The 17,736-nt window shown below is 43.0% G+C and overlaps 1 protein-coding gene across 2 annotated transcripts in view; it reads right to left on the bottom strand.

Annotated features, from left to right (window-relative positions):
• Positions 1–17,736, bottom strand: part of LOC113406244 (connector enhancer of kinase suppressor of ras 2-like) — a 357,746-nt gene that overhangs the window by 258,754 nt on the left and 81,256 nt on the right. For both annotated transcript variants that reach the window (XM_026649850.2, XM_026649851.2), the window contains exon 4: positions 8,550–8,637. In XM_026649850.2, coding sequence (XP_026505635.1) covers positions 8,550–8,637 — 88 coding nt within the window. The remainder of the gene's footprint in view (positions 1–8,549; positions 8,638–17,736) is intronic.

Raw genomic sequence — 17,736 nt, 5'->3', positions numbered from 1 at the left:
GTGATTTCACCAGGACATTGCAACAATGGAGAAACGCTAGCAGGGCAAATGGAGCCCATCAATGCTTGCAGACTATTGCTGGACAGTGACAAGAGATGCTCCATTTAATGAATACAAGAGACAAGCCAAGAAGCGCCGAGTAGACACTGAATAGGACTAAACTATGTACAGAATAGTTTTTTGACTTTTGTTTCATAATAAATTTTATTTATATAACCCTTTTGCTGATTTTTAAAGTCTTACATAAACAGGACAGGTGAAATATTATCATGTAAAGCAACCATAAACACATGAAAAGACCTAGGTTTACAATTTATGATTAAAACTCTACTATCTACACAATATACATAGACATAAAATGTAAAAACTTAAATATCTTAGAAACAGTAGCCAATCAGTTGTTTTAATTGTCATATTTGAATTCAGCACATCAAAATACATAATAAATAGCACATTTTATCTCTGAAGCAGACGACTTCTCAAAAATTGTAGACCAGTGTTACTTCTAATTGATCTTCTGAAGAATATGCTTCAGGAGTTAAAAAAAATAACTTCATATCCTTGTAAAATTATATTATGAGATCAATCCTGAGCCCAGTGAAGTCAATGTGGGTTTTGTAATGATTTCAGCAGGAGCAGAATCAAGACTTTCAGAGTTAAGGGTGAATAGGAGTAAGTATAACCAAATTTTAAATTGTCCCAGATTATACCTTTAGAGTGATGATCACAGTTCTCTCTCTTATTACTGGCCTAACAATAAAGTTAAACATTCTCCAGTATTTTTTTTTTTTTAAAAGAGTGCCTCTAGTAGAGTTGTGGTAGCCTGCTTATAAAATAATATTAGCATTGCAACCATTTGTTCACATGAAAATATAAATATTACAGCCTCCTCTCCTGGAAGCAAGGAAAAAAGTAAAGTTAGAAAAACACCCAATGCCAAAGGACATGCTTTATCAGAAATGGTGCAGCGAGAAAAATTGTTGCATCGTATCCTTTTGACTCTGGTTAGTAGTGAACACAGTCAAAGCTTCCGCAATGCTGCTGCAAAGTGATCATCTATTTTCTTAAGAAGAATATTTAAATCTCCTAGGGCCTACTTCTGGCACCTCATGCCAAATGGAACTTTACTTCACAAACTGCATCACTGATCTCAACTGCATAACTTGTGGAGTAAGATCCTTCTCTACATATGGGTGGCAGAACTGGGCCCTTAACAACTTCAAGATACAAAGCCTATATAGCCCTGTAATGGAAGTGGCAGAAAAGGATGTCTGAACTGCCACTATTTGCAATGCCTCTGGAATCTAAGGGTTTTCTCTAGGTCTGAGATGTTTTTATAAAGATAGTCTTTGAAGTCTCCAGAGTTAATAAAAGAGTATCAGTAAAATTGACTTGCATTACAGCTCAGAAATCAGCTACTAATAAGGACTTGTTTCAACTATCCCAGAGTTCCCAAGATGAAAGTTGGAAGATAAAACTACTACTTTATAACACCCCAAAGTCCCAGAACAAAAAAAAAAAATTAGGACGAATAGTACAAGAGCCGTTTAGTGTGAACGCAGTCTTCTTCAGGTTACAATAATAGCCTGCAATGCTCTGAGGAAACTATTTGTCAATGGCAGATATCCATTTCTGCAGCAGACAAATACAGAACAATTACTTGGCTCCAGCTGGCTTGTAACTAAAATAGCAAATGAACTAGTTAATATAATGTTTAACATATACTATATCGCATTATATATAAGGCTACATTTATGTCACGGAGGTCATGGTAGTATCGGAATCCGTGACTTCCAGAGACCTCCATGACATTTTCTGCTTCAGCCCCAGGGGCTGTGAGACTCTGCAGATGGCAGCCAGTGGGGCCCTGGCAGGGTTCCAGTGACAGGTGACAGACTCCTGAGGGGACCCTCCTCAGGGTTCCAGTGACACGCTACAGGCTCGCACAGGGGGAGGGAGACACCTAGGGATGTCCCGTTTTCTCTTTGGGAAATATGGTCACCCTGCAGCTCCCAGCTGCCGTGGGTGCAGCCCCCCCCCCCACAAGTTCCAGCTGCCGCGAGCAGAGGGGGAACCCCTCAGCTCCCAGCCACCATGTTGGGGATGGGGGGAAACTATGGGGCTGCAGCAGCAAAAGTCACAGACAGATCACAGCTTCCATGAATTTCTGTTTATTGCCCATGACATGTCCGTGACTTTTACTAAAAATAACCATGACAAAATCTTACCCTTAATTATATACAATGGCTTGTCTGAAGAATTCTGTATTACAGCTCATACACAAGTATGATGAATTTTCCTAGACTCCATACTTCCAAAACTCTGCCAATTTCTTCTTCATTATCCAGTTTGTACTGATAACAGAAAAATGTAATCCTCTTTATGCCAAACATTGCCCCTACAATTAACCTCAAAGCAGCAAAATTATTTAAATATGGCAGCTTAAAAACATTGTTCTCTAGCTAAAGTGGGTAAAATTGTTAGTCTTAAAGGTGCCACAGGACTCTCTGTTGCTTTTTACAGATCCAGACTAACACGGCTACCCCTCTGATGTTTTTGTTAATAATTCTGAGGATTTTTCAGCTGTAAGCGAGTGATACAAAAATTGGCTATGAATCCTCATAGGCCTCATTCACTGCATGCTGAAGCTCAGGGTGCTATTTTTGAACTGTATATGAAATAGCTGACCAACAACAATTTACAAGAGCCAAAGACAGAACTTAAGCAAATGCACACTTTACGTGTAGGCATTTAAAAATGCCACTAGTCTTTTTAAAAAACCTCTTGATAGCTAAGTTCAGGTATAGGAATTTTGTAAACTCACATAGAAGTATTTTAAATGCAAAAGAAAAGGGAATCGGAGATTAAAAAGCTGATGCAACATTTAGACATTCAGTTTGTAGCCCAAAACAGTAGTACACTGGGGAATTTAACTGTATTCAATTTGGAATAATCAAATACTGTTTACAATTCTGTCATCCATATTCAAGAAAAATGAATTTAAACTGAAACAGGTGCAGAGAAGAGCTACTCGGAAGATCAGAGGAATGGAGGGCCTATTTTATGAGAGGAGATTGGAAGCACTCGGACTGTTTAGTCTAGCAGAAAGAAGCCTGGGAAGGGATACGATTGTTCTCCATAAATACAGTAGGGGGGTAAACACTAGGGAGAGTGAAGAGCTGTTTAAGCTAAAGGACAATGTTGACACAAGAACAAAGGGGATATAAGCTGGCCGTAAACAAATTCAGACTGGAAAGCAGAAGAAGGTTTCTAACCATCAGAGGGATGAGGTTCTGGAACAGCCTCTCAAAGGAACTGTAGGGGGCAAACAATTTAGTTAGTTTTGAAAGAGAGCGCTAGACAAATTTGTGAGTGCAACTGTATGATGGAGTTACTTGTGATGGTGGTAGGCAGGGCTCAACAGCCCTGGGGCTCACTTCTGGTTTATGTCTTATGTTCCTAAAGCTCATGCTTCAGGGTTTCATCTGGCTACCAACAAGGGTCAGGAAGAGATTCTCCCCACCTCCTCCAATGTATTCTGGGAATTTTTTAATCTCCTTCCTCTGAAGCATGAGGGATGGCCAAGGCTGGAGATGGGACACCGGGCAGGATGGGCCAGGGCTCTGAAGTGGCATCAACCATTCTCTCGCTCAGATGCTCGTCTGGCTGGTTCTTGCTCACATGCTCAGGGTCCAACTGATCGCCACACATGGGGTCAGGCAGGAATTTTCCCCAAGATCAGATTAGCAGCGACTTTGGGGTTTTTTCACCTTCCTTGGCAGCATGTGGATGCAGCTCAGCTGCCAGGATTATCTGGGCATATCTCACTTCATCATTTCTCTGCTATTGAGGGGGCCTTAAGTACTGGTGCATCTCAATCCCTCCTATTCTCTGCCTGTGGCACATAATAGTCTAGTCTCCTGGGGGTCTCATTTACTTTGGTCGAATTGCCATTGTTGGGTTTAATGTGAGGGTGCTACATGGTGCTGGTGGCCTGTGATATTCAGGAGGTCAGACTAGATGATCTAGTAGTCTCTTCTGGCCTTAAACTCTATGATCATATGAAACAAAAGATCAGTGAATAGATACTAAGTTACTGGGATGGAACATATCTGCTGTAAATAAAAATCAGAACAGATGAGTTTGGGACCAGCAATGGAATTTATCATTGTCCCTGTCCTGACTAAAGTCCCAAGACAGCATCAGCATGTTAAGTGCCGTGCTGCAGTGCTTTCTTGATTGGGGCCTAATGTTATCTTTGGGGAGGATGATTCTTCTCTTTTCTAGAGGCAAGTGAATAAAATTTGCTGTTACTCCTGTAAGTGAATAACACTCAAACCTCCCCAGCTTCAAAGGTTGAGTGTACTTTCCAAAAAATGTAAGGAGCTAGCAGTAATGAGCAGGGGGATGAATTTGGGAGGAAATGAACTATGAGAAATGGACAATTACTGGAAAGAACTATGATGATTGATAAGTTACATGTTCCCCAGTTTGTTAAAAAAATAGACCTGTGAAAAGGAATATATGGAGATATACCTATCTCATAGAACTGGAAGGGACCTCGAAAGGTCATTGAGTCCAGCCCCCTGCCTTCACTAGCAGGACCAAGTACTGATTTTGCCCCAGATCCCTAGATGGCCCCCTCAAGGACTGAACTCACAACCCTGGGTTTAGCAGGCCAATGCTCAAACCACTGAGCTATCCCTCCCCCCTAGGAATAGGAAGTGTTTCCAGTCACATTAAGTGATAGACAACGACGTACATCAAGGGTGTCAATAGATGGACCATAGGCCAAATTCGGACCACCAGACACTTTTGAACAGACCCTGAAATCTTTTTATGTACTTATTGTTATCATTATTTATTTATTTATTTATTATTTTCTCTGGAGTCTGGACTTTGACTATACCTTGTCCAAAAAATATGGACCTTGACAAAAATATAATTGACTTCTTCTGACCTACAGCCATGACTACGATAGTGACAGGTGCAACTTTGGCAAGAGATGCCCACACAGTCATCCTCTGGGGTTATGCCCTTTCCCCAAAGCACAAGAAGAGGTCTAATAAGCTTTGTAGGACAAACACATACTTTAAACCACAAACAAACCATTAGAGCACTTAGCTCCTCTCTTAGCCAAATGAAATGCAAACTAAATCAAACTCTGGAATTGTAAAATGACTGACTTAAAAAAAAAAAAAGTAGAAAGAATTTATTATACAACCAAGGCAAGACATATTGGTTGCACAAAATACAAAGATAAGTCAAACTAAGCTGTGCAAAAAGTTCATAGCAAAAGAATAAAGCCATTCAAATGGCTGGTTTTCACAATGGTGAAATCTCACAAAAGTTCTGTGCCCCGAGCCAGCCAATTGGCTGGCCCACCTCCCTCCCACCATACCTCAACACTCCATTTCTTGACAGCTGCCCTCTTCCTTCATTTTTGGCGAGCCACCAGACAGGGGCACTGCCCCGTCTCAGTGCCTTCTGGGTGGTAAGGAAAGCTGTCTGACCTCCCTCTCCCCCACCAGCCCATATGGACATGAGAGGAAAGCCAACCCCCTTCTACTGCAGGCAGCCCTGTATTACTTTGAGTAAGTAGAGTCCAATAAGGCTTGGCACAGTAGTTAGGTTCTCTCTGGCAATAGGAAATGAAGCCCATAGTTTCTATATGAGTCAGCAGTGTGCCCTTGTTGCCAAGAAGGCTAATGGCATATTGGGCTGTATTAGTAGGAGCATTGCCAGCAGATCAAGGGAAGTGATTATTCCCCTCTATTCGGCATTGGTGAGGCCACATCTGGAGTATTGTGTCCAGTTTTGGGCCCCCCACTACAGAAAGGATGTGGACAAATTGGAGAGAGTCCAGCGGAGGGCAACGAAAATGATCAGGGAGCTGGGGCACATGACTTACGTGGGGAGGCTGAGGGAACTGGGCTTATTTAGTCTGAGGAAGAGAAGAGTGAGGGGGGATTTGATAGCAGCCTTCAACTACCTGAAGGGGGGTTACAAAGAGGATGGAGCTTAGCTGTTCTCAGTGGTGGCAGATGACAGAACAAGGAGCAATGGGTTCACATTGCAGTCAGGGAGGTCTAGGTTGGATATTAGGAAACACTATTTCACTAGGAGGGCGATGAAGCACTGGAATGGGAGGTGGTGGAATCGCCATCCTTAGAGGTTTTTAAGGCCCGGCTTGACAAAGCCCTGGCTGGGATGATTTAGTTGGTGTTGGTCCTGCTTTGAGCAGGGGATTGGACTAGATGACCTCCTGAGGTCTCTTCCAACCCTAATCTTCCATGATTCTATTCCTGGCCTTAGAGTACAGCCTACTGCAACAGGCAAGTCAGTCTCCCTCCCACTGTTTTGTGGAAAGCAGTGGGGGGGGGGGGGAGAGAAACCAGGATGCCTCCCAACCTCCATTGAAAAACTGAAATTTTTTGGTCAGTGGGAATCTTTTGAGGCTCTTGCCCCCACCAAAAATAGACGATGGGATGGGCAGCCAATTGGTATCCATTAAAAATCACCAGGAATAGGCCAAGCCCAGGGAAGCAGCTATCAACGCTCCACCCTGAGAACACTAATAATAAATAGGATCAGTATGTGAGTGGGGGGTTGGTAGATATGGAGTAATTTGTGGGGCAGTAAGGATGAAAGCTTTGAGTGAGCTCTTGTAGTTTTGAGTTTGTTCAGCTCTAACTTCCAACACGCCTGAAGGTACAACCCTAACCTTCAATAAAACCCTCAAACCCGAACAGAAAGTTACTCACCTTGCAGTAACTGAGGTTCTTGGAGATGCGTGTCCCTGTGAGTGCTCCACTCTAGGTGACGGTGCGTCCTGGCGCCTAGAGTGGAGCACCCACAGGGACAGCACTCGAAGAACTACTACAGGTTTGATTTTGTCAATACACCACTGGCAAGCCGAATTCTGCTGGGTTTGCACAGGTCTAATCAAAAAGCAAGGGGCACCACAGGCTCATAGAAATGAATAACAACTCACAAGGAGTAAAATATCCAGAAGCAAACAAAACCATCCTTTCATTTAAAAATAATCCATCCAAAATACAGAATTTATTATCTAATCCCTCACGCCATCTATCCGCCAGTCAGGAATCATAACTAACAAATAAGCAGTCCTTCAACTTTGCATTTTTAAGAAACAAAAACATCATTAGATAAATTAGGGTAGACTCTCTGGATAGCCTATAAAATTAATTCACTGTAGAATGGGAATTCACAACTGGCCCCTCAAAAATTAGATAAACTGGGGTATTAACTAAACCTATATAATCAACAAGATTTAAGCAATTGATTACAGCCACGTTAATCATAGGGGCACTGTAAACACCAGAACAGATCTTTCGGCTGTTTGAATGAAAGGTATAAGACAGTGTTTCCCAAACTTGGGACACTGCTTGTTTAGGGAAAGCCCCTGGCGGGCCGGGCCGGTTTGTTTACCTGCCACGTCCGCAGGTCCGGCCGATCGCGGCTCCCACTGGCCGCGGTTCGCTGCTCCCGGCCAATGGGAGCTGCGGGAAGTTGTGCGGGCCCAGGGACGTACTGGCCGCCGCTTCCAGCAGCTCCCATTGGCCTGGAGCAGCGAACCCCGGCCAGTGGGAGCCGCGATCGGACGGACCTGCGGACACGGCAGGTAAACAAACTGGCACGGCCCGCCAGGGGCTTTCCCTAAACAAGCGGTGTCCCAAGTTTGGGAAACACTGGTATAAGATAATACTCAGTTGAAGAGACCTACTTTAATTTCTATCATTAATCCATCTAGTGGAATGCATGCCAACATTGGTTTGGACTGTAGCAAAAGTTGCTTTTCACTTTTACCAGAAGAAGGATAGCCAAGAGTGGGGACAGGTCTAAACTACAGACACACAACGGCATTACTGTTATATAGAACTTTTCACCAGTAAATCTAAAAGAAATTATGGAAACTGGAGAAGGTTCTAGGTTATATACATCCTCAGAATGCAAGCAATTTTCCCTTCTATTTCGGGAAAGTGAAGTCATACCTTTAAGCAAAAGACTAAGAAACTGGTTGTTGCTCTCTTGAAGACAGAATTTAAGAAAACTAATATACAACATTTTAGACAATCAGAAAATATACACTATCTGCAGAAGATTCTAGATATTATGAATTGTGCAAAAAGGAAGGTGACTGCACAAATGCAGAGTAATACAAAGAGATCTTCTGAACTACTCCATTTAATAAAAAATACGTGAGAAACTATTACAAGTGAAATACAATATCAAATAGGAATTTTCAACTTGACAATTATATAAACTACGGAATTCAAAATAAAGTTCAGCATTGCAACACAGGAGAGATGTACATGCATAGCACAGTACAAATCAAAGTTATGCAGACACTGAAATACACATTTCTAAAAAGCATTTTACTAAACACAACAGTTTTCCTTTTATGCTGTAACTGGACACAGGAAAATGGATGACACAAAATGATTCAATTTCGTTGCAAAGGGCCACTTACCATTAAATAGGCAACAATAAATTCAAATGAGAATAATAAGTGTATAGTCTCATACCTGTTGTACAATTGTTGTTAATTCCAGGCAGAGCTGTATGACATTATTTCTCGTTACTGAGTAATCTGTCACAGCAGCAAAAGGTGATCTAAAAAAAGAAAAAGAAAAAATGTTCATGGGGAGGATGATTTTTCCCTGCTTCAGTGGCACATAATGCACTTTAAACACAGATTGCTTGAATACTAATTCCTAACAGGACTGAGTAATACATCAGAAATATTTAAAATCCACTGTTAGCATTGTATGTACCAGAACATAATTTTAGAAAATGGCTACTTTAACTCTCTTCCTGGCTTCTCAGGATTTTTTAAATCATTCTGAGAGAAGTTCTAATCATAAAGGCATCATCTCCTCAAAACCCTGTAGCTTCTTTCTGAAACTGCCTCCACTTCACCATATGAGCCCTAGGTATACAGAGGCATGTCTTTTGAGGTAGTCTAAGCACACACTTACTGAGAAAAGAAAAGGTATTGTTTCCATCTGTTGTACAGCTGGTGCCCAGGTATGAATACAGTCATTAATGCATTTGGCTAATGCACTGAATGTCTTAGGGTCTGAACTAAGGCCCAGGGAAGTCAATAGAAATACTCTGTGTCAAGCCCTTAGTTCTGCTTCTAAAAAGAGCAAAACAATCACAATCAGAATAGACTTTCTAAGAAGCAGACGTAAAGGTTGATTTGGAGCCATGATCTTTCAATCCCAGGGGTTTTGTTATAAGAATTTTAAAATATTACTAAAAATACATTTTCTTAGGACAGCAGTCCTCACTTTTCACTATTGAAGGCCTACATTCAAATACACTCAAGTTATCTTAGTCTAGCACTTATGTCTCTTTTCCATTTTAAACAAACTATCATACTCTTTGGCAGGACTGGAAGTCTCTGCAAGACAAGTCCAAAATTTTAACAGTAGGCATGTTGCAAATGAGGATTTAGACATATTGGCAGTTTTACAATCAACTGGGAAGGAATGTTCCCTGGACTGCCTGGGATGGATGCAGGTATGCTTGCAGTGCTTGTAGGTATGTGGGCCATAGATGCCCCCACTTTGGGTCCATCACCTGCCCACTGGCTGGGGATGGGTGAACAATCTAACCAGTTGGCTCACATAGCCCCCACCACCTAGTTAAACTCCTGTGGGCTTTTCAAAAATGTCTTGCTCTGGCTAGCTTCCCCGCTCTCCCTCCCCTTTGTTGCAGTGTTCGTGCAGTGGATGCTGCAGGTCTGACTGATTAGGAAGGTTTTTTCCCCTTTGGACAAAATAGGCAAGAGGTACGATGTTTTTTTTTGCCTTCCTCAGCATCATGAAGGTACTGTTTGATTATAATAATAAGACTTAACGTTTAATATTAGGAAAGTAAGAGTGTTTAACTTGTTACAACTTGTGGCTAGTGTCCACTGCGGGTAAAGGCTAAAATGGACCAGCTCCAAGAGATAAATATAGTGCTAGTGGTCCTTTTGCCCATAGGTGCCAACTTTCTAATGTGCTGGGAGGTGTTCCCCCCCAGTTCCGCCACAGGCCCTGCCCCCATTCCACCCCTTCCCCCAAGTCCCCACCTCTACCCTACCCTGTCCCCACTCCACCCCTTTTCCCAAGGCCCCACTCCTACCCTGCCCTGCCCCCGCGCCACCCCTTCCTACCCGTTCTGCCCACTTCCCTGAGCACGCCCTGCCCTGGCTCCTTTCCCCAGCACCTCCTGCACACCGCGGGACAGCTGATCCGCAGCAGGTGAGAGGTGCTGGGGGAATGGGGAGGTGCTGACAGGGGGGCTGCCCACCATTTTTTTCCCCCGGGTGCTCCAGAGTTGGCGTCTATGGTATTGCCAAAAGGAAAAAAGGAGACCTGAAGTCCTTGCAGACTGATATCCTCTTTTGGCAACTTCTATATCCCTCCATGTGGGAAAAGGTGGGGAGGATTCAGAAGTGAGCTGAATCCAAGGGGTGGACTTAGGTGGGTCTACATCAAGTTACTGGTTGTTTAGTGGGACTCCTGAACACTGCCGTGGATAAATGCCTAATATGTGGGAGAGGAAAGTGCCTCCCTCCAATGTTGAATAATATTACTTCCTGCTGCTCAAAATGCATCCCTTGTGTGTTGTTCATTCACCTGCATGTCCTGATCAATTGAATCTCTCTCTCTTTCACACACACACACACACACACACACACACACACACACACACAACACTGAATGAACAAGTATAGAAAACACATGATGCTGTGATAGAAGGGTATTATTGCCACTCATTTGAGATAAGCTCAGAGCCCACTCATGTAAGTAATGCAGCCATCCCAAATGAATATCGATAAAAGCTTTATATTATGTCATCATGTATCTTCTGTATGCCACATACTTTACAGGAAAAGTTTAGAGTTTTACAATTTTTGTTGATATTTTTCCTACTGTAAAGATAGCCAAAGTTCAGTAACCACGAGTTCAGTAATAAAAAGCTCTGTAGACAAGAGTCATCATAACTAGGACTTTTAGATAGTTCTTATAGGGTTCTACAATAGTTTCTCCATGTGCTGTAATATTGCAATTTTAAAGGCAGCTATCTTGGAACTTTCCTAAAAACTAGTGGTGTTTCCCAATAGAAAACCAGAATCTCCTCCCCTTTCTAATGGTTTAAAACTCCCATTCTAGCCCTCATAGGTCACAAGATACAATGTGTCAGAATTGAATATGCACCTCAATTTGATGTAATTTGGGGGGAGGAAATTCCATATATTAGATGGAAGAAGGTAACATTCCTCTGGCAGTGTGTTGTTTTTATAACAGAAGTATGGCTGACAGAAGTTGTGCAGAGGCTAGGAAAACTAGAAGCAGTCCTGAAAGTGGGGGATTAGTGGACAGAGTGCACGTCAGGAGTTCAAGGGTGCTTGACAAGAGCAACTTGTCAAATGCTACAATCACTATTTACATGCAGCTTTTATATATACACTACAACAACAACAACAAGTGTACTGTATACTAAGTCTACCCACACACACACAAATACAAACACGCACCAAATTACAATAAAAACATGAACTTATATGTTTGAAACTGGAATTAACTCTTCAGATATGATAATCTTTTAAAACAAGACTATTGTATCCAAAAGGGTCAGAAATATTTGTATTTATTTTTCATTCACAATTGTCACTGTAAAGATGAGAAAACCCTTCTAAAGCCATGATTTTAAAAGATGATACTCATTTATGAACTCTCACCTTTATTTAGAACGAATGAGTTCAAGCCACAAATGGTATTATTTTACTTTATGTTTGGATTTTATTACAATCTGATCTTCAAATTACACAGCTGGAATCTATTTGATGGTTCAAAGCCTCTAGCATTTTTCTAAACAAAATTCTACGGTAGGCTTTTGGCTCTCATGCAGCATGATCTTCTCTCATAGTTTTACTATTCGTTAGGTTACACAGTTCATAAAGACAACAATGAAGCCTTGATTAGCATTGTTCTTAATGAAGAACATTGAAAATACCCAAATAAATTCAGTTTAACTCAAATTAAAGAACAAGAAAATGGCACATGGACCTCAAATGTAATTTAACAAAAACAAATAGAACATAAAAACAAAAATGAGAAAACGGACACTGAAAATACAAAGTGAAACTAGTAACAATGGTGAGGGTACGAGGATTTTGGAGCAGGGGAGGCAGGAAACTAGTAAGGAATTGTCTCATTCCAGCAGCTAAAATCAATAATAAATGGTGAGAAACAAGGTGGGTGAGGCTAATCTCATTTTCAAATGTTGAGTTTCAATGAGACTTCCACTCCTAAATCAATTTTGAAAATTTCATCTAGAATGTTTAGTATAGGATCACTGGCCAAATTCCATGATGGACACAATTTGAAGCCTCAATTTGAGGCACAAAATCCTATTTTCATTTATAAAATGTCCACCTTGACAGTAAGGCATGTAACATTGTTTTACATTATATTAAAATTATCAGTTTGTTTCCAGACAGGACAGACCAAACCTAAATAGCAGCACATAACTGTTACACCTTGTGTATTGATTATCACAACAACCTCCTCCTCCGCACACCCGTGATAATGCCATTTGAATCCACCAAAAATGCAACTGGTAAAAAGGCATTCCACACCCAGTCAGAACACATCCTCCCTACTTCTTTTAAGTCCCCAGCCAACTGTATCAAGTTTCAACTTCTGCCTTCTTCCTTCAAAACCAAACAACTCTACATTCCTCTGACCTACCATTCTCAGCTAGCATCTAAGGCCCCGATCCAGGAAAGCACTAAGTATGTATATAATTTCAAGGATGTGACTAGTCTGACTTGTCACATCTTTACACAATTTGTATTTGTATGACCTAAATGTCTTATTAACAAAAACGTTAACAAATGCAGTAACCAAGTTCCACTACTAACAATAGAAACAAGCACTTTTATCAGAGTTTACCTCATTCTAGAATCAGATCAAGGGGACAAGTTTGCAAAAGAATTTAAGCTTAAGCTTAAGAACCAGAACCCAATTTGAGAATTTCTTCTAGCACAAAAAATTTCAGGATAATCCAGTCTGTATCATAATTCAGTCCTCAGAGAGGAGAAGCAAACAAAACCCCAAACAAACGAAGAAAAAAACCTTAGTAGTTTGCATTGTAGTACACGTAACTGTGCCAGTATCCCATCTAAGAATCATGGTAGTAGACCATCATGTACCATGTTTTACTTGTACTTGTAACTGGACTGTTTAATTCAATATAAGTAGGAAATGCAATGAACTTTATATTGAATAAAAGAGACTTTTAAATTAATGCTTTGTAAACATTTGCAGCTGCTCCTGTGGCACTAATAGGGATAAGTGGCGTAGCAATTTTAGGTAATATTTATTGATATGTTCATTACCCCAATTCAATCAAACATAAAAGGGGAGTACATGAAGGGAATATAAGGCCCACGGACGACAAACTGAAAAACTGACAGAAAAGCATGTAGATTAATTTTTTGTATTTATTGATAAAGACACAATTAATTGTTTTTTCACCTCATGGAATACTAAACAACTGTCAGGACAATCAACAACCAAACATGGCTCATAAGGTTGTACAAAATCACAGCACACAGTGAAGGGGATTGTTACTTTCAAAGTATGAGTTATTGGTTTAACACATTTTGGTGACTGGGAACACTTTAGACACCATACTTCCAGGCAATGCATACCTGCTATTCCCTTTTCCTCTGCAACTAAAAACCACATGTGGGTAAGGCTCATTGACTGAAAACAATGAGAGAAAGAAATTCAACTATTTTTAAGTGCTATAAAAGGTACACAAAATCGTCTTAATGAACAAAGCACTGTGGCAAAAAGAGACCAATTTCTTAGTGGAAGGTGAATTCTACAGTGAGATTACTGCAATCCAAAGCATTCAAAGAATGTACTAAAGCTGAATACGAAGATATTTCTGTATTTGAACGGCAATGGGTGAATCAGCACATGCTGTACTGGACATATAAACAGGAATACTAAATTGTGTTCCAGGGCACAAGCATACACAGCTGAGAGCAGTAAGGCTTATAGGTCCCAATTCAGCTGTCCATATCTATTCAGCAACGCACTTGATTTTAGGCACATACTTACATCCCATTACAACAGGACTTAAGTATGTGTTTAAGTGCTTTGAGGAGTAGCTTTCCTCAATTGAGGTCACAGTTTTTGCACTTCAAAGGAATTAATTTCCTTAATCTACCTTCTTGGTGTGAAAGTTAAGAACTCCTACTTTTTGCTAAGGAAAACATTCATCAGCCTGCTATTGTAGATTACCACCTTTTTCTCCTTATTAAGCATAGGTAGAAAGAGTAGGGCTTCTAATTCACTTTTTTACTCTGCTTTTTCACATATAAGACACCAGGATGCTAAATTGTCAAACTAGTGAGGATCTCAACCTGTTAATTCTTCTCTATGCATCAGACTGCCAGGTTGGAAAACATCATCTCACCACCACAAGATGTTTTTGTTCCCATTTCCTAATGTTTAACGTAGATTGTAGAAGTAATTTAAGCATTTGATATGCAAACTGTGGGGAGAAAACATGGATCATGTTACGGTTCAGCAGCTGTGAAAGACAGATTGAGTAACCTGTCCACACGTGGCTAGGACAAACAGCACACTAAGAAATCCATTGTTCCCTGTAGAAATATCTAGTACACGATTAACACCCTTGTAAAAATACTGTGGTGGTTACTGCACAAAATATCAACTAAATTTTCTTCAATTCTTAATTGAACATTTCTCTGCTACATTATGGTACATGAGCCTTTGATGAAGAATCCCTTAAGAGTTTTGAGAACAATCAGTCCTTTTCCAATCCAACTCTCTAAACACAAACACTTCATAGATTATAGACATCACTCTTACTATTTATTAAGAACCAGTAATGTTTCTCTCAGCTAGGGTGACCAGGTGTCCGGTTTTTTACCGGAACACCCAGTCGAAAAGGGATCCTGGTGGCTCCGGGCAGCACCGCTGACCGGGCCGTTGACTGTCCAGTTGGCAGCACTGCATAGTGGGGCTGGCAGGCTCCTTGCTAGTCTCCATGCCAGGCAGCTCGCAGGAAGCAGCTGGCATGCCTCCCTCCGGCTCCTACACGGAGACGCAGCCAGGGGGTTCCGCACGCTGCCCCCGCCCCAAGCCCAAGGAACCGCGGCCAATGGGAGCTGCAGGAGTAGCGCCTGCAGATGGGGCAGCGTCCAGAGTCTCCTGGCCATGACTCCACATAGGAGCTGGAGAGGGACATGCCGCTGCTTCCAGGAGCTGCTTGATGTAAGCATCGCCCGGAGCGTGCACCCCTGACCCCCTCCCGGGTCCCAACCGCCTGCCAAAGCCCCATCCCTGATTCCCTTCCTGCCCTCTGAACCCCTTGATCCCAACCCAGAGCACTCTCCTGCATCCCAAACCCCTCATCCTCAACTCCACACCAGAGCCCACACCCCCAGCCAGAGCCATCTCTTGCACCCCAAATCCCTCATCTCTGACCCCACACCAGAGCCCGTACTCCCAGCTGGAGCCCTCACCCCCTCTCGCATTCCAACCCACTACCTCAGCCTGGAGCCCCCTCCTGCACTCTTAACTCCTCATTTCTGGCCCCACCCTGGAGCCTGCACCCCCAGCAGAAGCCCTCACCCCCCACACACACCCCAGCCCCCTGAGCCAGCCCGGTGAAAATAAGCAAGTGAGTGAGGATGGGGAGAGCAAGCAACAGAGGGAGGGGAGATGGAATGAGCAGGGATGGGGCCTCGGAGAAAGGGTGGGGAATGGGCGGGGTCTCGGAGGAGGGGCAGGGAGCGGAGCAAAGGTGTTTGGTTTTGTGCAAGTAGAAAGTTGGCAACCTTACTATCAGCTCTGCATAACATACAACATACAGACAGCTCCTACCCCCCCAAAGGATTTACAACCTAAACAAGACAGAATAGAGAAATGTAGTGGGAAGCCCAGATTCAATAATAATTAGGAATTTTCTTTACAGTTTATTATATTGACTCATATTCTGGATAACAGAAAATAAGTGAGAGACAAGGTGGGAGAGGTCGTATCTTTTACTGGAACACTTTCTGTTGAGACACACACAAAAATAGGGTTTCAGAAGGGATTTCTTTGTCAGAAAGACAGCAGTTTGGTGGACTAGAATTAGGAGGACATTCCAAACAGAGGGCAACGTGGCAGAACATACAGATGGATGCAGGAAAAGCAGGTAAACAGAGCATCAAAATTATATCATTGGGACAGGTGATGAGAGACCATATACACAAACTATTTTAGTGCTACTACATGTCACACAAGGGCCATTCTCTATTAAGTGTGTTCATGAAACGGTGGCATTATAATGTAGAGCAGAAGCAACTCTTTTCTGGAAGCTAAAATGGTGGATGTTATCTTTTAAATCAAGTTTTCCCATGCCAGAGCCATACAGTCAAAAATAGTTATGCTGGAATGTGAGGTAGAACATGATCTGAAGAAACAGGTCCTCTCTTAACTGAAACTTGAAAGGTCCTTGATTTTGCAGGAGCTTCCCACTTAGGAAAAAAATAATAGACTAGTGCATATGTAAGCCGGGGAATGGTACCACTATTGTGGGGAACTTTCCTGGCTTCTACACTACCCCGGTGAAGTGGGCTAGCGAAAGGATTTGAGTCCTCGCTCCCACTTCCTTTACCCAAAGGCCTCCCTGCCCTTGAGGATTCCCCTTCCACTCTCCTGTCTGGCAGAGTCCTCGTAAACCCCGACAAGGCTGGGTCCAGGATTCCTGGGGGGCTCGACCCCCAACCCTGCTGTGGTCACCCAGGACAGGGGCTAGGGTGTCCCCACTCCGGGGTACCCTCTCTGCACTGGGCACCTCCCTGACCCACTGATCATTTCATACAATTTAAAGCAAATACAAGTTGTTTAATTAACAATTAATTTTAAAAAAGAATAAGGAAAAATGGGAAAGGTTAAAGGAAAACACATCACCCCGTTCTGTGGCAGGGAACATTACAAGCAGTGTCTCTGGAACGTCAGGGCAGTTCAGTCTGTTCCTTGTAGGTCCCAGGCCTCCTTCTCAGGCCCTGGCTGTGCTGCAGAGACGCTGTGGGTTGGACACTTGCTCTGGTGGTGGCCACACGCTCTCAAGCTCTAGGTGGCAGGACCCTTTTTCCCAGCGTCGTCCCTGCCCGGTCGGGGTTATGATCCCCCTCCAAGTCTGGCCAGCAAGGCCTCTTGGCTGAGGCGTCTCCCTGTGCTGGGCCCACTGCCCAGGGTCCCCCTCGCTCTCCCCAGCTGCTCACCGCACCCAGCTCCGGACTGCTCCAGCCCCTACTCCAGCTCCACACTGCCTCAGCACGGCTGCTGCTGCTGCTGCTCTGCCTCCAGCTCCCTGGGCTGCTTCTCTGGCTCTGGTTGCTACAGCTCTGCCCCCAGGACAGGTCGGCTCTGCAGGCTGCTTCTGTGACTCTGCTCCCAGCTCTGACCTGCTTCCTGGATGCTTGTCTGGCCCCTCTGGCTCTGGTTGCTGCAGCTCTCCTCCCAGGGCAGGTCTGCTCTCTCTGGGCTGTGCTCTGGCTTTGGGGCTGCAGCTCTGCTTCCAGCAACTTAGCTCGGGCCCCTGCTCTCTCCTTAGCTTGGCGCCACTCTGTCTGACCCAGGCCATTCCAGTTCACAAGGAGGACAGGACCCCCCCTGGCCT

This window comes from Terrapene carolina, unplaced genomic scaffold (assembly GCF_002925995.2).
Source record: "Terrapene carolina triunguis isolate 2854851 unplaced genomic scaffold, T_m_triunguis-2.0 Scaffold23, whole genome shotgun sequence".
Taxonomy (NCBI): Eukaryota; Metazoa; Chordata; order Testudines; family Emydidae; genus Terrapene; species Terrapene triunguis.
This window is presented reverse-complemented; position numbering and strand designations above follow the sequence as displayed.